The following is a 16,389-nucleotide window of genomic DNA, read 5'->3' as shown; positions in this document are numbered from 1 at the left end:
ATTAGAAGATGAACGTTCGGTTTATCCCTTCGTGGTCGCCAAACTGTGTAATTTAAGATTCTAAATGTGGATTCTAATCTGTTCCCCCAGTTTTGGGGGAAACTGACTAAAATCACTGATAAAACGAGTTTAGGTTTTTAAGGGTTTATTGGAAAATAGAAAGAAAAAGATTGAGAACAGAATTCCAACAGCCTGGCATTCCTATCTTTCCTCAAATTTCCTGTGAAGTCCTCTGCTGCCACCACCATCCAGTCAGGAACCCAAAAAGCCCCAGCACTCTCTGTGCAGGCTCCCTTTCCTCCTTCCTGTCTCCTCCCAGACCATAGGAGGCTCCTCAAGTTGATTGGCTGGTAGCCTTGATAGACAGCCCCCATGAGCAAACGTCATTTCCTGACGCCAAGGAAAAGCCACAATGCCTCTGAGGCATTTTCCTCATGGTGGAGCTTTCCCACAGCAAGTCTCCAGTAAGTGGCATCATTCCAATCATTACATTTGGCAGGGCAGTGATGGTTAAGTGACTTGCCCAGGGTCACACAGCTAGTAAGTGTCAAGTGTCTGAGGCCAGATTTGAACTCAAGTCCTCCGGAATCCAGGGCCTATGCTTTATCTACTGTGCCACCTAGCTGCCCTATAATAGTAGCCTCTAGAAATTGTTCTGGTTCGGCTCACTTCACCACATCATTTCATACTTGTCTTCCTAGGTTTCTCTGAAACGGTCCCTTTAATCATTTCTCATGGCACAATAACATCACATTATATTAATATACGGTAGTTTGTTCAATCATCCCCCGATTAATTAATGAACACCCTTTTTGGGTTCCAGTTCTTTGACCTAACCAAAACAAACAAACAAACCAAAACCTGATATAAATTTTTTTTGGGTACATACATATAGGTCCTTTTCCTCATTTTTTGATCTTTGGGGGAAGGGATATAGTCCTAGTAGTGATATCACTAAGTCAAAGGATTTTTTCAGTAATTTTTTTTTGAGCATAGTTCAAAATTGCTTTCCAGAGTGGTTGGGCCAATTCACAGCTCCGCCAATATTATTACATTAGTAAGCTTGTTTTTCTGCTACCCATCTAACATTTGTCATTTTCTCCATTCTAATGAGTGTGAGGAGAAACCTCAGAGCTGCTTTAATTTGTTTTTCTCTAGGCCTCTAGGTGTCAAAGTGGGTAGATTGTCAGACCTAAAGTCAGGAAGACTCTTCCCCCTGAGTACTGCTCTGGCCTCAGACACCTCTTAATTGTGTGACCCTGGGCAAGTCACTTAACCCTATTTGCCCTAGTCCTTCATCTATAAAATGAGCTAGAGAAGGAAATGGCAAACCACTCAAGTATCTCTGCCAATAAGACTCCAAATGGGGTCACGAAGAGTTGAACATGACTGAACAACCATAAAAATTATTAGTAATTTGGAGCAATTTTACATATGGTTGTTGATAGCTTAGATTTCTTCATTTCAGATCTGCTTATTCATATATTCTTTAAACATTTATTTATTTATTGGGGAATGGTTCTTGTTCTTATATATTCGAACCAGTTCCTTATATATTTCTATTATAAGAGAAACTTGTGTTTCTCCCAGTTGTTTTACTTCTAATCTTAACTGCGTTAATTTAGTTTGTGCAAAACCTCTTATGTTTTATGTAAAGAGAATTGTTCATGTTTTCTTCTCTTATTCTAAAACGTCTTATTAATCACTTAATCTACATATATAAACAGCAGGTGGTACTGGTGAGCAAGGCACAATGAGCCACCTGCTGGCTAGTGTGGGGAAACTCCTTTCTTCCTTCCTCAATAGAGGTGTGGCTTTTTTTTTTTCAGCGTGCTGCTCCCTCAGAGGCTGAGCTTTCTTTTAAAACCCACTCACTATCAGCTAAAATGTGTTCCACAGCTTGAAAGTGAAAGCAAAAGTTAACTGCATATTGTCTTCTTAGCATCACAGGATGCTTTACTGATCCCATGGCTCAGGATGAATCTGGTCCTGACTAGAATTCTCTTTCTCTTCCTCCTAAGGCACTATCCTCTCAAATATATAGTTCAACTGCTAATCCAGCCCATACCAACAAATCTAAATTTGGTTTCTAAAATTCCAGTATAGTACTTGAAATCTGATTCCCTCTAGATGTTCTCATTCTATTCCTAATCTCCTTGTCAGAATTCAAATAAGTAGAATTATCACTAGATTGAATGACCATCTGCATTTTAATAAATGATCACACACGTGCTAAGAAATCACTTAAAACAATATCATTTGCAAAGATAGTGGTTTTATAATCAGCCACAGTCTGAGGTCACAAGGGCAGGAAGGAGAAGCAGAAGTATTTCTGATTCTTCCAACATCCATGTTTCCACTACGGAATGGGAAAAGCAGGGAAAGGAAGTAATTGGGGACTAGATCTTAGCCCCTCTTCTTTTTTTTTTTTGGGGTGAGGCAACTGGGGTTAAGTGACTTGCCCAGGGTCACACGGCTAGTAAGTGTTAAGTGTCTGAGTCCACATTTGAACTCAGGTCCTCCTGAATCCAAGGTCAGTGCTCTATCCACTGCGCCACCTAGCTGCCCCGCTTAGACCCTCTTCTAATCCCACTGAAAACAGAGGGTAGATTCTTCAAGGGAGTCTGAGTCTCCAAGGGAGACTTATTAACAGCCTGTAAAAATTGGAATGATGCCACCTGCTGGAGACTTACTGTAGAAAAGCTCTGCCATGAGGTGAAGGTCTTTGAGGGCAAGACCATGGGTCTTTTCTTTGGCATCACCTGACTTTTGCTGGTGGGAGGAAGAAGGGGGAGCCTGGCACTCTGATTGAGGCTCTTTCCTGTGGACTCTGGCGGAGAGCAGAGCTAGAAATGCGCTCTCCCTTTAATAGATAGATGAATGTAGGCCTTTCTCTCTTTACCAAAATTCTTATTCTCCTTAATAAATGCTTAAAAGCCTAACTCTTGCTAAAGCTTATAATTTATTGGCGACCACTCATTAGATATTTTTGACAATATAGCCAGAATTTTAGCCTTAATAAGCCCTATACCTGCCTACATCTTGGATGGTTTCTGGTCACCTCTGGAATTCTATTCCCAATTTTTACAACTTGCCACTGAAACAACTATTTTATTTGTCTTTACCACAAAGGTTTTAGATGACTGTCATTGTATCTTTTTTTTTTTGGTGGGGCAATGAGGGTTAAGTGATTTGCCCAGGTTCACACAGCTAGTAAGTGTCAAGTGTCTGAGGACAAATTTGAATTAGGTCCGGCCTGTGCTTTATCCACTACGCCACCTAGCTGTCCCTGTCATTGTATCATTTAAAATTTTTTAATTTATTTAAACATTCATTTTTTTACTATTAAAAATGTTTATTTTATTTGTGATATATAGTTATGTTATACATATATCAAACATAGATATAATATAGACATATATGACATATCTAATATAAATTTTCTACATGATTACATTTAGATATACCTAGATATAGTTTAATACATATAACTTAGTACTTTAAATCTTTAAATAACTGTTTTATAAATAATGTATACAGGGCAGCTAGGTGGTACAGTGGATAGAGCAATGGCCCTAGATTCAGGAGAACCTGAGTTCAAATCTGTCCTCAGACACTTAACACTTACTAGCTGTGTGACCCTGGGCAAGTCACTTAACCCCAACTGCCTCACCAAAAAAAAATAATGTATACATATCAATTTATATAAGTATATGACAAATTTGTTTAAATATAATTATTATATAAATAAGACCTAAATAACTCATATATGTGCAACATATATATGCGTATATAAATACATATATACACCTCCTGAACCCTTCCCAGCATACCCCTCCCCCACCAAATCTTTCCCTCCCTATAGTTCTTTTCCAACCCACTGAGAAGGCAAAATGTGAAGTTATGCAAAACATTTCCACATTAGGCATGTTGGGGAAAAATACTCCAACCAAAACAAGAAAAACAAAGTTTAAAAAATATGCTTCAGGGGGCAGCTAGGTGGCACAGTGGATAAGGCATTGGCCCTGGATTCAGGAGGACCTGAGTTAAATCCAGCCTCAGACACTTGACACTTACTAGCTGTGTGACCCTGGGCAAGTCACTTAACCCTCATTGCCCCGCAAAAAACCCCCCCAAAACAAACCCAAAAAGTGCTTCAATCCGTACCAAGTTCATCAGTTCTCTTTCTGAACGTGGATATCATTTTTCATAATGACCCCTAGAACACTGAGGGATAGGTGTTGCTGGCCTGACTCTGGGATATTGATCCAGAGGCTACTTAACATAATTTCTGCTGGCAGTTGGGAGTGGTTTGAAAAAGGTTTTGCTGTGAAAGGCTTCTCCCTATTTAGCTAGAAGAGAGTATATGTTTTTTCTTTTTTCTTTTTTCTTTTTTTTTTTTTAAAGTGAGGCAATTGGGATTAAGTGACTTGCCTAGGGTCACACAGCTAGTAAGTGTTAAGTGTCTGAGGTCAGATTTGAACTCAGGTACTCCTGACTCCAGGGCCAGTGCTCTATCCACTGCGCCATCTAGTTGCCCCTGTGTATATTTTTTCTTTTGGCTAGGAGGCTCTATGAGGAATCTGTGGAAAATATGGGGAGAAAGAAGGTAAGAAAAAATTTCTTATCAGAACTGTCTCAACAGTTGTTATAAAGAAAGATTATAAACAGATTTCTATGAAAAGTTTGTGAAGCTCTGGTTAAGTATAGTGTATTTGGGGGTGGGGTGGGGCAATGAGAGTTAAGTGACTTGTCCAGGGTCACACAGCTAGTACGTGTCAAGTGTCTGAGGTCATATTTGAACTCAGGTCCTCTGAATCCAGGGCTGCGCCATCTAGCTGCCCCCAAGTATAATGCATTTTGAAAAGACTTTCTATGATGACTGAAGAGATGACAAAGTAAAAAGGACTAACCTAATCTCAAACCTATCTCATTTCCTGAGAGATTGAATTTAATTCTTTTTTTTTTTTTTTAGTGAGGCAATTGGGGTTAAGTGACTTGCCCAGGGTCACACAGCTAGTAAGTGTTAAGTAAGTGTCTTAGGTCAGATTTGAACTCAGGTACTCCTGACTCCAGGGCTGGTGCTTTATCCACTGTGCCACCTAGCTGCCAGAATTTAATTCTTATCTTGAGAAACATGAAAAAATTTCATAAGAGACTTTAATCAGTATCTGGAGTTAATGGAATGGTGAAACTTTGTTTCTGGAAGTGAAATCATCTACTATTATACTAAAAAAACAGGCAATTATGGCCATGATTTTTTTCATAGGCAAAATATAATAGGTTTAATTGTCTTTGTTTTTTAATTGATTTTATTTGTTAATGAGTTGTAAATGAGTAACTACTGTTGGAAAATGAATTTTCTACAATTTATTTAATAAATAGTACTGAATGAATTGACATGGAGGTTCAAGATAGATGATTAGTAAGAAAGAGGTCACAATTGTGTTCATTTGAAAGGAAATATTCAGGGCAGCTAGGTGGCGCAGTGGATAAAGCATGGGGCCTGGATTCAGGAAGATCGGAGTTCAAATCCAGCCTCAGACATTTGACACTTTAACTAGCTGTGTGACCCTGGGAAAGTCACTTAACCCTCATTCTCCCTCCCCCCCCCAAAAAAAGATTATAGAAATACTTTTGGAATAAACAGTCATTTCACCAAGCAATAGTAAGGAAGACTCATTTTCATAAATTCAAATAGACTTACTGAGAGTCCCAGCCTCTGAAATGGGTAATCCAACAATCAGTTAATCATCCAATCATCAAAGATCCAAACTGTAAATGAAAGGGTATCATGGGTGATATTCACATGAACTCAACCAACACTATGTTGACAAAGAAATTTCGAATAAATGGCTGTCATAGGTATTTATAGAAACAGAGGAGTTTATGATGGCAATTCAGGATCAGGTCACTGTCATCAGAAATCACATTTGGCTCATCCTTAAAGATCTTAGACTTATCAGTCAATTCACTTAATGCAAGGAAATGGTAGAAACTATGTAACACACCACTGAAAGCTGTGGAAATTTAGCACCCACAAAATACTCTGGTGGCTAGAATCATCAGAAACTTTCTATCTTTTATAAAATAACAGATGACAAATCCTCTTGCCTGGACATAACATTGATTTAAAAACACTCATAAGGGGCAGCTAGATGGCGCAGTGGATAGAGCGCCGGCCCTGGAGTCAGGAGTACCTGAGTTCAAATCCGGCCTCAGACACTTAACACTTACTAGCTGTGTGACCCTGGGCAAGTCACTTAACCCCAATTGCCTCACTTAAAAAAAAAACCAAACCAAACAAACAAAAAAAACCCACTCATAATGTTCAAATGAAATGGAAACATTTCCAGAATATAGAGACCCAGTAGAAGAAATAAAAAGAAGTGCTAACAGGACGAAGTACATATCATCCCAGCATCCTGTCTGCTATTAAAATAATCCCAAAGATATTTTCAGTGAATTTACAGAAGATGAGCTTTTATTTTAATTGTTTCATTAAATTATAGAAGAACAGATATGTTGTCCACTTATGCAATAGTCTACAGAACATTAAAAGTAAAAGATAGGGGAAGCTAGGTGGCGCAGTGGATAGAGCACTGGCCCTGGAGTCAGGAGGACCTGAGTTCAAATCTGGCCTCAGACACTTAACACTTACTAGCTGTGTGACCCTGGGCAAGTCACTTAACCCCAATTGCCTCACTAAAAAACAAACAAACAAATAAAATCTTGGGCAGTTAGGTGGCACAGTGGATAGAGCACTGGCCCTGGATTCAGGAGTACCTGAGTTCAAATTCGGCCTCAGACACTTAACACTTACTAGCTATGTGACCCTGGGCAAGTCACTTAACCCCAATTGCCTCACTAAAAAAAAAAAAAGTAAAAGATAATAACAGGATGGGCTGGTTGGTGGCACAGTAGATAGAGCACTGAGCCCAAAGTCAGGAAGACTCATCTTTATGAGTTCAAATCTGACTCCCTACACTTAGTAGCTGTGTGATTTTCCTCACTTTGTTCATCTGTAAAATGAGCTCTAGAAGGAAATGGCAAACCACTCCAGTACCTTTGCCAAATGGCGTCATGAAGAGTCCAACACAATTGAACAACAAATAGCAGGATAATCTCAGGACTACTTATATCTGAGTTCCATTGAAAAAGATAAGAATAAAAAAGAAAGAAAGAAAGAAAAGGGGCAGCTAGGTGGCACGGTAGATAAAGCACTGGCCCTAGATTCAGGAGGACCTGAGTTCAAATCTGGCCACAGACACTTGACACTTACTAGCTGTGTGACCCTGGCAAGTCACTTAACCCTCATTGCCCTGCAAAAAAAAAAAGAAAGAAAGAAAGAAAGAAAGAAAAAGGGAAAAAAGGGAAAAAAAGATAAGAATAAGATAAATAACTAACAATAGAATTTCATGTATATGGCTGTTGGGGTGGGCTTTGTGGGTTTGCAACAGCAACCACAATGGGTTCATTTCCTTTCTTTGTAACCTGGAGAGAAGCAGGCTGTCACATCATTGTTTAATTAATTAGATGCCAAGCAAAGAAGTATAATATATAACTTGGCCACAAGTTGGCACTACCCTCAGACCACTAGCCAAGGGGCAGAGTCAGAGGACATTTAGTGTGGGCCACTAGTTTCCCAAAAGGCAGTGGTAGTATAGTATTCCCCACTGCTAATTTAAGGGTGGGGCAGCTAAGTGGTAGAATAGATAGAGTACTGGGCTTGGAAGAGACTGATAGAGACTGATCTTACTGAGTTCAAATCCATCCTCAGGTACTTAATAGCTGTGTGACTATGGGCAAGTCACTTAACATCTATTTGCTTCATCATTTGTAAAATGAGCTGGAGAAGGAAATAGCAAACAATTACAAGATTAGACATGACTGAACAACAAACTTAAAAGTACTCAGCCTACTGTTTACATTGCTACATGGGAAGATTATACTTGTAACTCATAAGAACTTTCTCATTAATAGGGCAGCTGAATGGAGTATATTTAGACAGAAGGCACAGGTGTGAGTGGAATATGCAGGGATAATATATTTTTTTAAAAAGTACTCATCCAGCCTCAGACACTTGACACTAGCTGTGTGACCATGGGCAAGTCACTTAATCCTCATTGCCCTGCAAAAAAAAAAGAAAGAAAGAAAAAAAAAGAAAAACTGAAAAAAAGTACTCAGTCTACAAACTCTTACCCTAATATCCTTTCCACTGCCTTGGATTGGACCAGGACTCATAAATGTGATGGCTAGATTCAGAGTTGAGTCTGAAGAAAAGAAATGGAATATTACTCTGAAATATGGGGCACAGGAAAATCTCAGTGTGTTTCTCTTTCTGCTTCTACCTCCACCCAGCATTTGGGAAATCTTCTCCCTATCAACCATCTTGATTCATAAGACAGACAAAATGACTCAGAGATTTGACATGATCTGATCTGTACATTAGAAAAATTAAGCTGTCAATGGTATGGATGGACAGAAGAATGGAGAGGAAGCTTGGAAAGACTCAACAAATATCTATTAATAAGTCACTAAATCCTTATGCTGTGCTGTGCACTCTGCTAGATTAGGTATACACAAAATAAAACCCAAACCCAATTCCTGTCCTGAGGGAGTTTCCATTCTCTTGAATGAGTGAGACAATGTGGACACAAATAAGTGAATACAAAATATACATAAAGTAAATACAAAGTCCTATCATGTGGTGGAAGGAGGACTCTGCTAACAGTAGGTGCTGGTGTTTGAGCTGAGCTTTGAAAGGAAGCCAGGGATCCTTAAGATGCTCAGGTGAGGAGCTAATGCATTTCAAGCAAAGGGGGAGAGTGCATGCAGAGGCATGGATGGAGACCAGAGATTGAATGTTATGTTACATGAGAAGGTCCTGGCTTGACAATGAACTAGAAGAGAGGCTGGATGCAAGAAAGAGATGGAAAGAGGAATAACATGATTTAACAATTAAATGTGGGAATGAAGGAAAAGGAAGCATCAAAGCTGACACCAATTCAACACCATGGGTGATTGGTGCTGGCAGTGACAGAGCATGGATAGAAATCAGCAGTGTGAAGGGAGGAATCAGGAGGAAGGCTGAAACAGAATAAATGTGGTCTGGGATACACCGCTATCTGCTATCTCCATTCTTACTGGGGTCTCAGAATACGACAATGATTTCCATTCATATGGGAAGCCTGGAGTCAGAAAGACTTGAGTTCAAAGCCAGCCTCAGATACTAGCTGTATGACCCTGGGCAAGTTATTTAATCCCATTTGCCTCAGTTTCCTCATCTGTAAAATGAGCTGGAGAAGAAAATAGCAAACCACTCCAGGATCTTTGCCAAGAAAACACCAAATGGGGTCATGAAGATTCAGACACAAATGATATGATCAAACAACAAATTCCATTTATATAGTTCTTGAAACAACTTACTCATAACAAACCCATAAAATAGGTTGAACAAACATTCTTATCTCTATGTAACAAATGAGGAAACTGGCTTCAGAGAGGTTAATAGACTTGTCAAAAGTAAGTAGGGATTAAAAAAAAAAAAGTAAGTAGGGATGCTGTGATTCAAATCAAGTGCTCACTCCAACATGGGCTACTGCTGTCCCATAGTAACCTTACTCTAACCTGTGAGGGTTGAGGGTCTAAAGATGTGAAAGCCTCAAGCAATCTAGGTACACAGTCCATGTAGGTGCCATGAAAAATTTTCCTTAACTCCGCCCACTATCGTGTGATTACTGCAAAGGATTTAATTGGTCTTAAAGTCTCTGTTATCTTTGGCTATTTGTGTAGCCTAGTAGCTTTAGCTGAGCAGATACAGTTGGGTGATCAGTTGCCAAAGAGAGGTTGTCCCTTTGAGCTTCCACTGACACTTTTCATCATGATTCAGTCCATATTCCTGGCTCGGGTCAGGGCCTGGACCCGAATTCACAGCCTTCTAGTCCGACAGTGCTTGGCTGAATTTCTGGGTGTTTTTGTGCTTATGGTAGGTGGGGTTGAATGGGAGTAAACAGGAGGAAGAGTTGGTGGGAAAGGAAGTGAACTTTACTCTGACCTGTGACCCTATTTCCCCATCTTTTCTGTTCCTTTTCTCTTCTTTATTGTCTTTTTCTGCCCCTTGTCATCTCTCCAATTTTCTCCAATTATCTCCTATACGTCACTGTTCATTACTCATCTTCTACTCTCTCCTCTTCCCTCTCACCTTCTTTCCTCTCTCTGTCCTTTCTTCCTTCATGTCTTCCTTGGCTCTTTCTCCCTTCCTCTGTCTTTTTATCCTTGTCTCTCTCCTCTTCCCACCCTATTTCTCTTGAGGTGGTTTCCCTGATTTCCCCTGTTTCTCTTCATTTCTCCTCAAATCTTCCCTTTCTATTCCTTCCTCTCGTCTTCCTTTTCTTTCCCTCCCCTGTCTTTACCAATTCTACCTTTTCTCTTTCCTCTCCTATTCTCTCCAATCCTCCCCTATCCATCTTCCCTCTCCTTTTTTGTTCTCCTCTCCTCTTTTCTCTCATTTTCTCTCTCCTCCTCACTTTTCTCCATCAGTTCATCACACAGGGGGCAGTGGCTCAGGGTGTTACCAGTGAGGAAACCAAAGGCAACTTCTTCACCATGTTCCTGGCAGGCTCCCTGGCTGTGATAGTGGCCATCTATGTGGGCGGCAATGTCTCAGGTGAGTGGGGAGGCCCTAGGGGATACTGCCTGGGTTGCTGACTCATAGATGTTATCTATTGGAAACTTCATATGACTATGGCATGACCTTAGATCCCTCCAACCTTTTCCCCCAACTTCCCTACTCCACCTGCCTTCTCTACTTTACTTTCTATTTTATTTTATTTATTTTCTATTTTACTTTTATTTTCTTGTCCTTGTTTTCTCTCTAGCTCTGTCTTCCATTTCTCTCTCCTCATGCTGGATCCTTGTTCTTCCTTAGCTCATCGAGGAGGGTGTTTATGGAGAGTGGGGCTTACTCCCTGTATATATCGCCTTCTTAACCCATTCTAGACCTCTTTTCACTCCCCTATTTCTTCCTGCTGTAATCTTTGTTCCCTCAGGGGCCCACCTGAATCCTGCCTTCTCCTTGGCCATGTGCCTCATGGGTCGCCTACCTTGGGCCAAACTTCCTATCTACTCACTGGTACAGGTGTTTGCTGCTTTCTCTGCCTCAGGAGCAACCTATGCCCTCTACTATGGTATGGAATTGCCTTTTCAAAGACTCAGGATTCATAAGAGAGAACTCCAGACTGTGGGGGAGGTACCCTAGGGATGGAGATGGAGAAAACCCAACACTTCCCACATGGGAAAGGGGAAATTCCCTCTGTCCAGGGGTAGGGAGGACCTCAAGCTGAATGTTCATGGCCTCTACTCCCTGAAACAGATGCTCTGCAGAACTATACTGGTGGAAACCTGACAGTGACTGGCCCCAAGGAGACGGCCTCTATCTTTGCCACCTACCCAGCCCCTTATCTGTCCCTGGAAAATGGCTTCCTAGACCAGGTGGGAGTAGAAGTGGGGGACCATAGCAAATCACCCAATGTTCTGCTCCAACCTTCTCCTCCAGCATCGCCCCCCCCATCAGTGCCTACTTCTTTCTGCTAGTGCCTCCAACTCCTATACTTCTTCCATTATTGTTTTCCTAGTCCCTTTTGTGCTATCCTAACATGAAATGATTACTTCATCTCTGCTTTAGTACATCCCTCAGCAACCAAGGATAAAATCAAAGGGTGTGGGAAATTGGAGTGTCTACAGGATCTATAAAAGGAGATGGGAGTGTGGGGTGTGGGTGAAGCCCGAGAGGTATGGATACAAGGGTAGTCACCAGGGAGCTTTGGGGCATCTAACAGGGTCACCTTTCTCCCAAGGTTATAGGTACCGCTATGCTGATTGTGGGCGTCTTTGCCATCATAGACACCAAGAACAAGGGGGTGCCTGCAGGATTGGAGCCAATAGCAGTTGGGTTGCTGATTCTGGCCATTAACCTCTCCATGGGTGTCAACTGTGGTTGCCCCCTCAACCCTGCTCGAGACTTTGGACCTCGGCTCTTCACCTATGTGGCTGGCTGGGGACCTGAGGTCTTTAGGTCAGTGTTCCCTGCTCCAGTATTTCCCTTTTTACTATTAGTTTACATTTACATAGTACTTTATACCTTACAAAGTATTTTTCTATAGATGATTTAAAATGATCCCCAAGACCCCATGAAGTAGATGGTGTATAGATTGTTTCTATTTTGCAGTTGGTGAAACCAAGTCTCAGAGGTTAAAAACAATTTGCTCAAGGTCACACATCTAATAAGTTGGAGAAATGGGACTTGAGCCTATAGCTTTAGACTCCAAGTTCAGCCTTCTCCACACTGTCTCAGGTCTATTATGTGCCATCTCTCTTTTCCTTTTCAATTAAACTCCCCGAGAAAGTCATCATACCAGGTACTTCTGTCTCCTCTCCTCTCCTCTCCCTTTCTTGTTAACACTCTGCAATCTGGCCTCTGACCTCATCATTCAACTGAACCTCTCTCTCCAAGTTTTCAAGAATCTCTTTCTTAATTACCATATCCAATGACCTTTTATTAACCCTTGTCCTTCTTGGCTTTTCTGCAGTTTTTGATATGTTGATCCCCTTCTTTTCTTTAGGTTAGTGTGGCACTGTTCTCTTCTGGTCTTCCTCCCCCCACCTAATCACTCCTTTTCAAACTCTTTTGTTAGATCTTCATCCATGTCATGTCCGTTAACCATGAGTGTCCCTCAAGGTTTTGTCACAGGCTCTCTTCTCTTTTTGCTGTATACTATCTCTCTGGGTGAGCACATCAGCTCCCGTGGATTCAATTATCATCTCCATGCAGATCTCTCTTCTGAGCTTCAGTCTATTGTCTCCAGCTGCCTTTTGGACATCTTGAACTCAGAGTCTTAGAGGAATCCCAAACTCAACATATCCAAAATGTAGAACTCAAACTCCCCCCGCCCCCAAACTCTTTACTTTTCCAAACTTCTATATTATTGTTCAAGGTACCACCATCTTCCAAGTTATTCAGGTTTACAATCTTGGTATTGTCCTTTACTCCTCATTCTCAATCCACAAATCTTGTTATTTCTACCTTCACAACATCTTTCTTATATGTTCCTTTCTTTCCAGTCACATAGCTTCCATCCTAGTTCAGGTCCTCATCAGCAATTTCATCATCATCACCAGCACCAGCACCAGCACCAGCACCACCACCTTCTTCTTTGTTGTCTTCCTACCATGCTCCTCTCCACTCCAAGGTGCCAAAATGTTTTTTTTTAAAGCCTAAGTATGACCATATAATATTCCTACTCCATAAACTCTATCTATGGATATCTACTATCTCTAATATTAAATATGAAGACTTTTGGCATTTAAAGTTCATCATAATTCGGTTCTTCTCTACCTTTCCAGTCTTAAGCAACACTCCTCTCTATACAACCTACAATCCAGCTACACCAACCCACTTGCTGTTCCTCCCTCATGATGCTCCATCTCCTTTCCTTTTTTTACGTCTTTGTCCCTCATACCTGGAATGCTTTTCTTCCTCACCTTTACATCCTGGCTTCTCTGAAGACTCAGCTCATATTCCACCTTCTGTAGGATACCTTTCCTGGTTCCCCTAGATGCTAATGCTTCCCTTTCTGAGCTTACCTTATATCTTTCTCCCTCCCCCCACTCTATGTATATGTATATATGTATGTATGTGTATGTATATATATATGTCTATTGCACATACCTTCATTTTTGTTTCCTCTATTAGCATGCAAACTCCTTGAGGACAGGGACAATGTTTTGCCTTTCATTGTATCCCTAGAGTTTAGCATAGTGTCTGGCACATAGTAAAGACTTAATATTTGTTGACTGACTTTCCTTCTGCATCCTCTCTTTCCCTTAGACCTTCTCCTGGTACCTTTCCTGCTCCATTCCCCTGGCTTCTGATTGTGTCCCTCTTCTGTCACCCTCTGCCCTCTATTCTCCTGCCTCTTTCCTGTTTTTTCTTCCCCAATGAGTATCTGGTCCAATCAACACCCCTTAGTGTTCACTGAAAGATTGTGATAGAATGGAAAGATCCCAGCAATCAGAATCAGGATACACGGATTGTAGGCCCCTCTCCCTTGCCCACCACTTAACTGGCAACGGAATCTTAGGCACGTCATTTTGGGGCTTTGAGTCTCAATTTGCCTCAACTGATCAAATGAGAAGTTATATATATATACACACACATGTAAATACATATTTATATATACAGGCACACATATACTTACATACATACATATACATAATACACACACACATATATATGAAGGCTTTGCAAACCTTAAAGACCTGGAAAAGTATGAGCTATTAGGAGCTCTCTGTACAATTGTAAAATAGTACCTTTCTTGTCTCAAGGTAAAGGGCCTGGGCCATTCTCAGAATTTGGATTCCACAATTTAGACTATGTCCCTCCCACTCCCAGACAAATGTGACCTTAATTATCTTTCCCCCACAACTTTTGCCTTTTCAAAGGTTTCCACTGGGCACAGTCATGCACTTTCCTCCTTTTCTCCCTCCTCTTCCTATTTATCCTTTGTTGTTGTTGTCATTCAGTCATTTCCTACTCTTTGTGACCCCATTTGAGGTTTTCTTGGCAGAGATATTGCAGTGGTTTGCCATTTCCTTCTCCAGCTCACTGTACAGATGAGGAAACTGAGGCAAACTGGGTTAAGTGACTTCCCCAAGGTCACACAGTATCTGAGGTCAGATTTGAACTCATGAAGATGAGTCTCCCAGGCCTAGTGACACTGCGCCACCTAGCTGCCCTCATCCTACCTCTAGGCAAAAGGGGATGGGGGAGCTGTCTCTTGACCTCCCTCTTTGTCCCTCTACAGTGCTGGTAATGGCTGGTGGTGGGTGCCTGTGGTGGCTCCCATGGTGGGTGCTACATTGGGCACTGCCACATACCAGTTGCTGGTGGGTCTGCATCATCCCGAGGACCTGAAGCCTGCCCAGGAGAAAGCCTCTGAACCGAGGCCCCTGTCTGACATCAAAGCCCTAGAGAGCAAAATGTGATATATCCTTCTGTTATGGGCCAAGGCCACCCCAGAAGTTCTCTGGGGTAAATCAAAGAACTTTCTCTTTGAGAAACTAAACCAAAGGACACACACACACCTAAAGAGATTAAGTGGAACCGGATTGGATTGAGCTAGCTCTGGGACCACCACCCTTCATTCCAGTATCCCCCACCCCTGGGGAGATAAGATTAGTTAGGTGTGGCTGCTGCCTTTGTGATCGAGGAGGAAAAAGATGGCTTGAGAGATCAGAAGCCACCCCTCACCCAACTCCTCCAGCTACCACCAGTGGGGGATGGTCCTCCCTCAATAAGGGAAGTTTCCACAGTCAGATGATCACCCCTATCAGTCTTCTATAAAAGTACCTGCCTGTCTCCTGCTCAGAGGAGATTGGCATCTCAGAGCCACGCCTCTGTGCCATGCCTTCTCTCCATGAGAAGTCCAAGGAGTTCTCTCTTGGTTTCCCTTCCCCATCCCCTAAATAAACTATTATCTTATTCTGTTGGTTTTGTGAGCAAGAGGGTGTAATTCTTTAAAGAGGAATTCCTAAGAACCCCTACCCCAACCCAAACCCCCCTACCCTATTTCCCCATAACACTCCCTTCTTCCAACTTTACCATAGACATTTAAAAAACCTTAACAAAACAACAAACAAAACTACATTTGATAGTATTTGCAATAAATACTTTTATGTTCAAACACCAACAGCAACTAAAACTATTTAACTTGATAATGTCTTCTGATAGTAATGATTTTACAAATTCGATTTGGTTAAATTGGACTGGCCTACTTGAACATATAATACTTCATCTCTGATCTCTTAACCTTTGCATTGACTGTTCCCTGTGCCTAAAATACATTCCTTCCTCACTTCCATCCATATTTTGGAATCCTTGATTTTATTCAAAATTCAGTTCAAGTGCCATGAAACCTTTTCTGAACCACCCTCCCCCATGCTTCTCTCCCCAAATTGCCTTTTATGTATTTTGTATTTTTTAAAAATATATTTATATATGTACAAGTTGACTTCTCTGATAGAATGTAAGCTCTTTGAGAGCAGGGACTATTAGTACAGTGCCTAGCACACAGAAGGCACTTAACAAATGCTTGTCAATTGATCGGAGGTCTGAGATTCTGATTTAAAAAAATATATTACCAATAATTATTATTACCACACACTATGTGCCTGGCATCAAAATATATGACCCTGGGAGTACAAAGGTGGAAACTATACAATCTTTACCATCAAGGAGCTTACAATAGGATAAAGGAAAAGAGACATGCACAGATAAGCATAATACATGACACAAGGAAAGAGACCCAAACAGTGCTTTGTGATAATTTA

The 16,389-nt window shown here is 41.2% G+C and overlaps 1 protein-coding gene across 1 annotated transcript; it reads left to right on the top strand.

Annotated features, from left to right (window-relative positions):
- The first annotated feature begins 9,883 nt into the window (after nucleotides 1-9,883).
- On the top strand, nucleotides 9,884-15,137 carry AQP10 (aquaporin 10). Its single transcript, XM_044000085.1, has 6 exons — nucleotides 9,884-9,988; nucleotides 10,543-10,669; nucleotides 11,052-11,189; nucleotides 11,375-11,493; nucleotides 11,859-12,076; nucleotides 14,865-15,137. The coding sequence occupies exons 1-6, from the start codon at nucleotides 9,884-9,886 to the stop codon at nucleotides 15,043-15,045; spliced, it is 888 nt and encodes a 295-aa protein (XP_043856020.1). The 3' UTR covers nucleotides 15,046-15,137.
- The last annotated feature ends 1,252 nt before the right edge of the window (nucleotides 15,138-16,389 follow it).

The sequence above is a fragment of the Dromiciops gliroides genome, chromosome 4 (genome assembly GCF_019393635.1).
Source record: "Dromiciops gliroides isolate mDroGli1 chromosome 4, mDroGli1.pri, whole genome shotgun sequence".
Taxonomy (NCBI): domain Eukaryota; kingdom Metazoa; phylum Chordata; class Mammalia; order Microbiotheria; family Microbiotheriidae; genus Dromiciops; species Dromiciops gliroides.
Note: the sequence above shows the minus strand (reverse complement) of the source record. Positions and strands in the feature narration are given on the sequence as shown.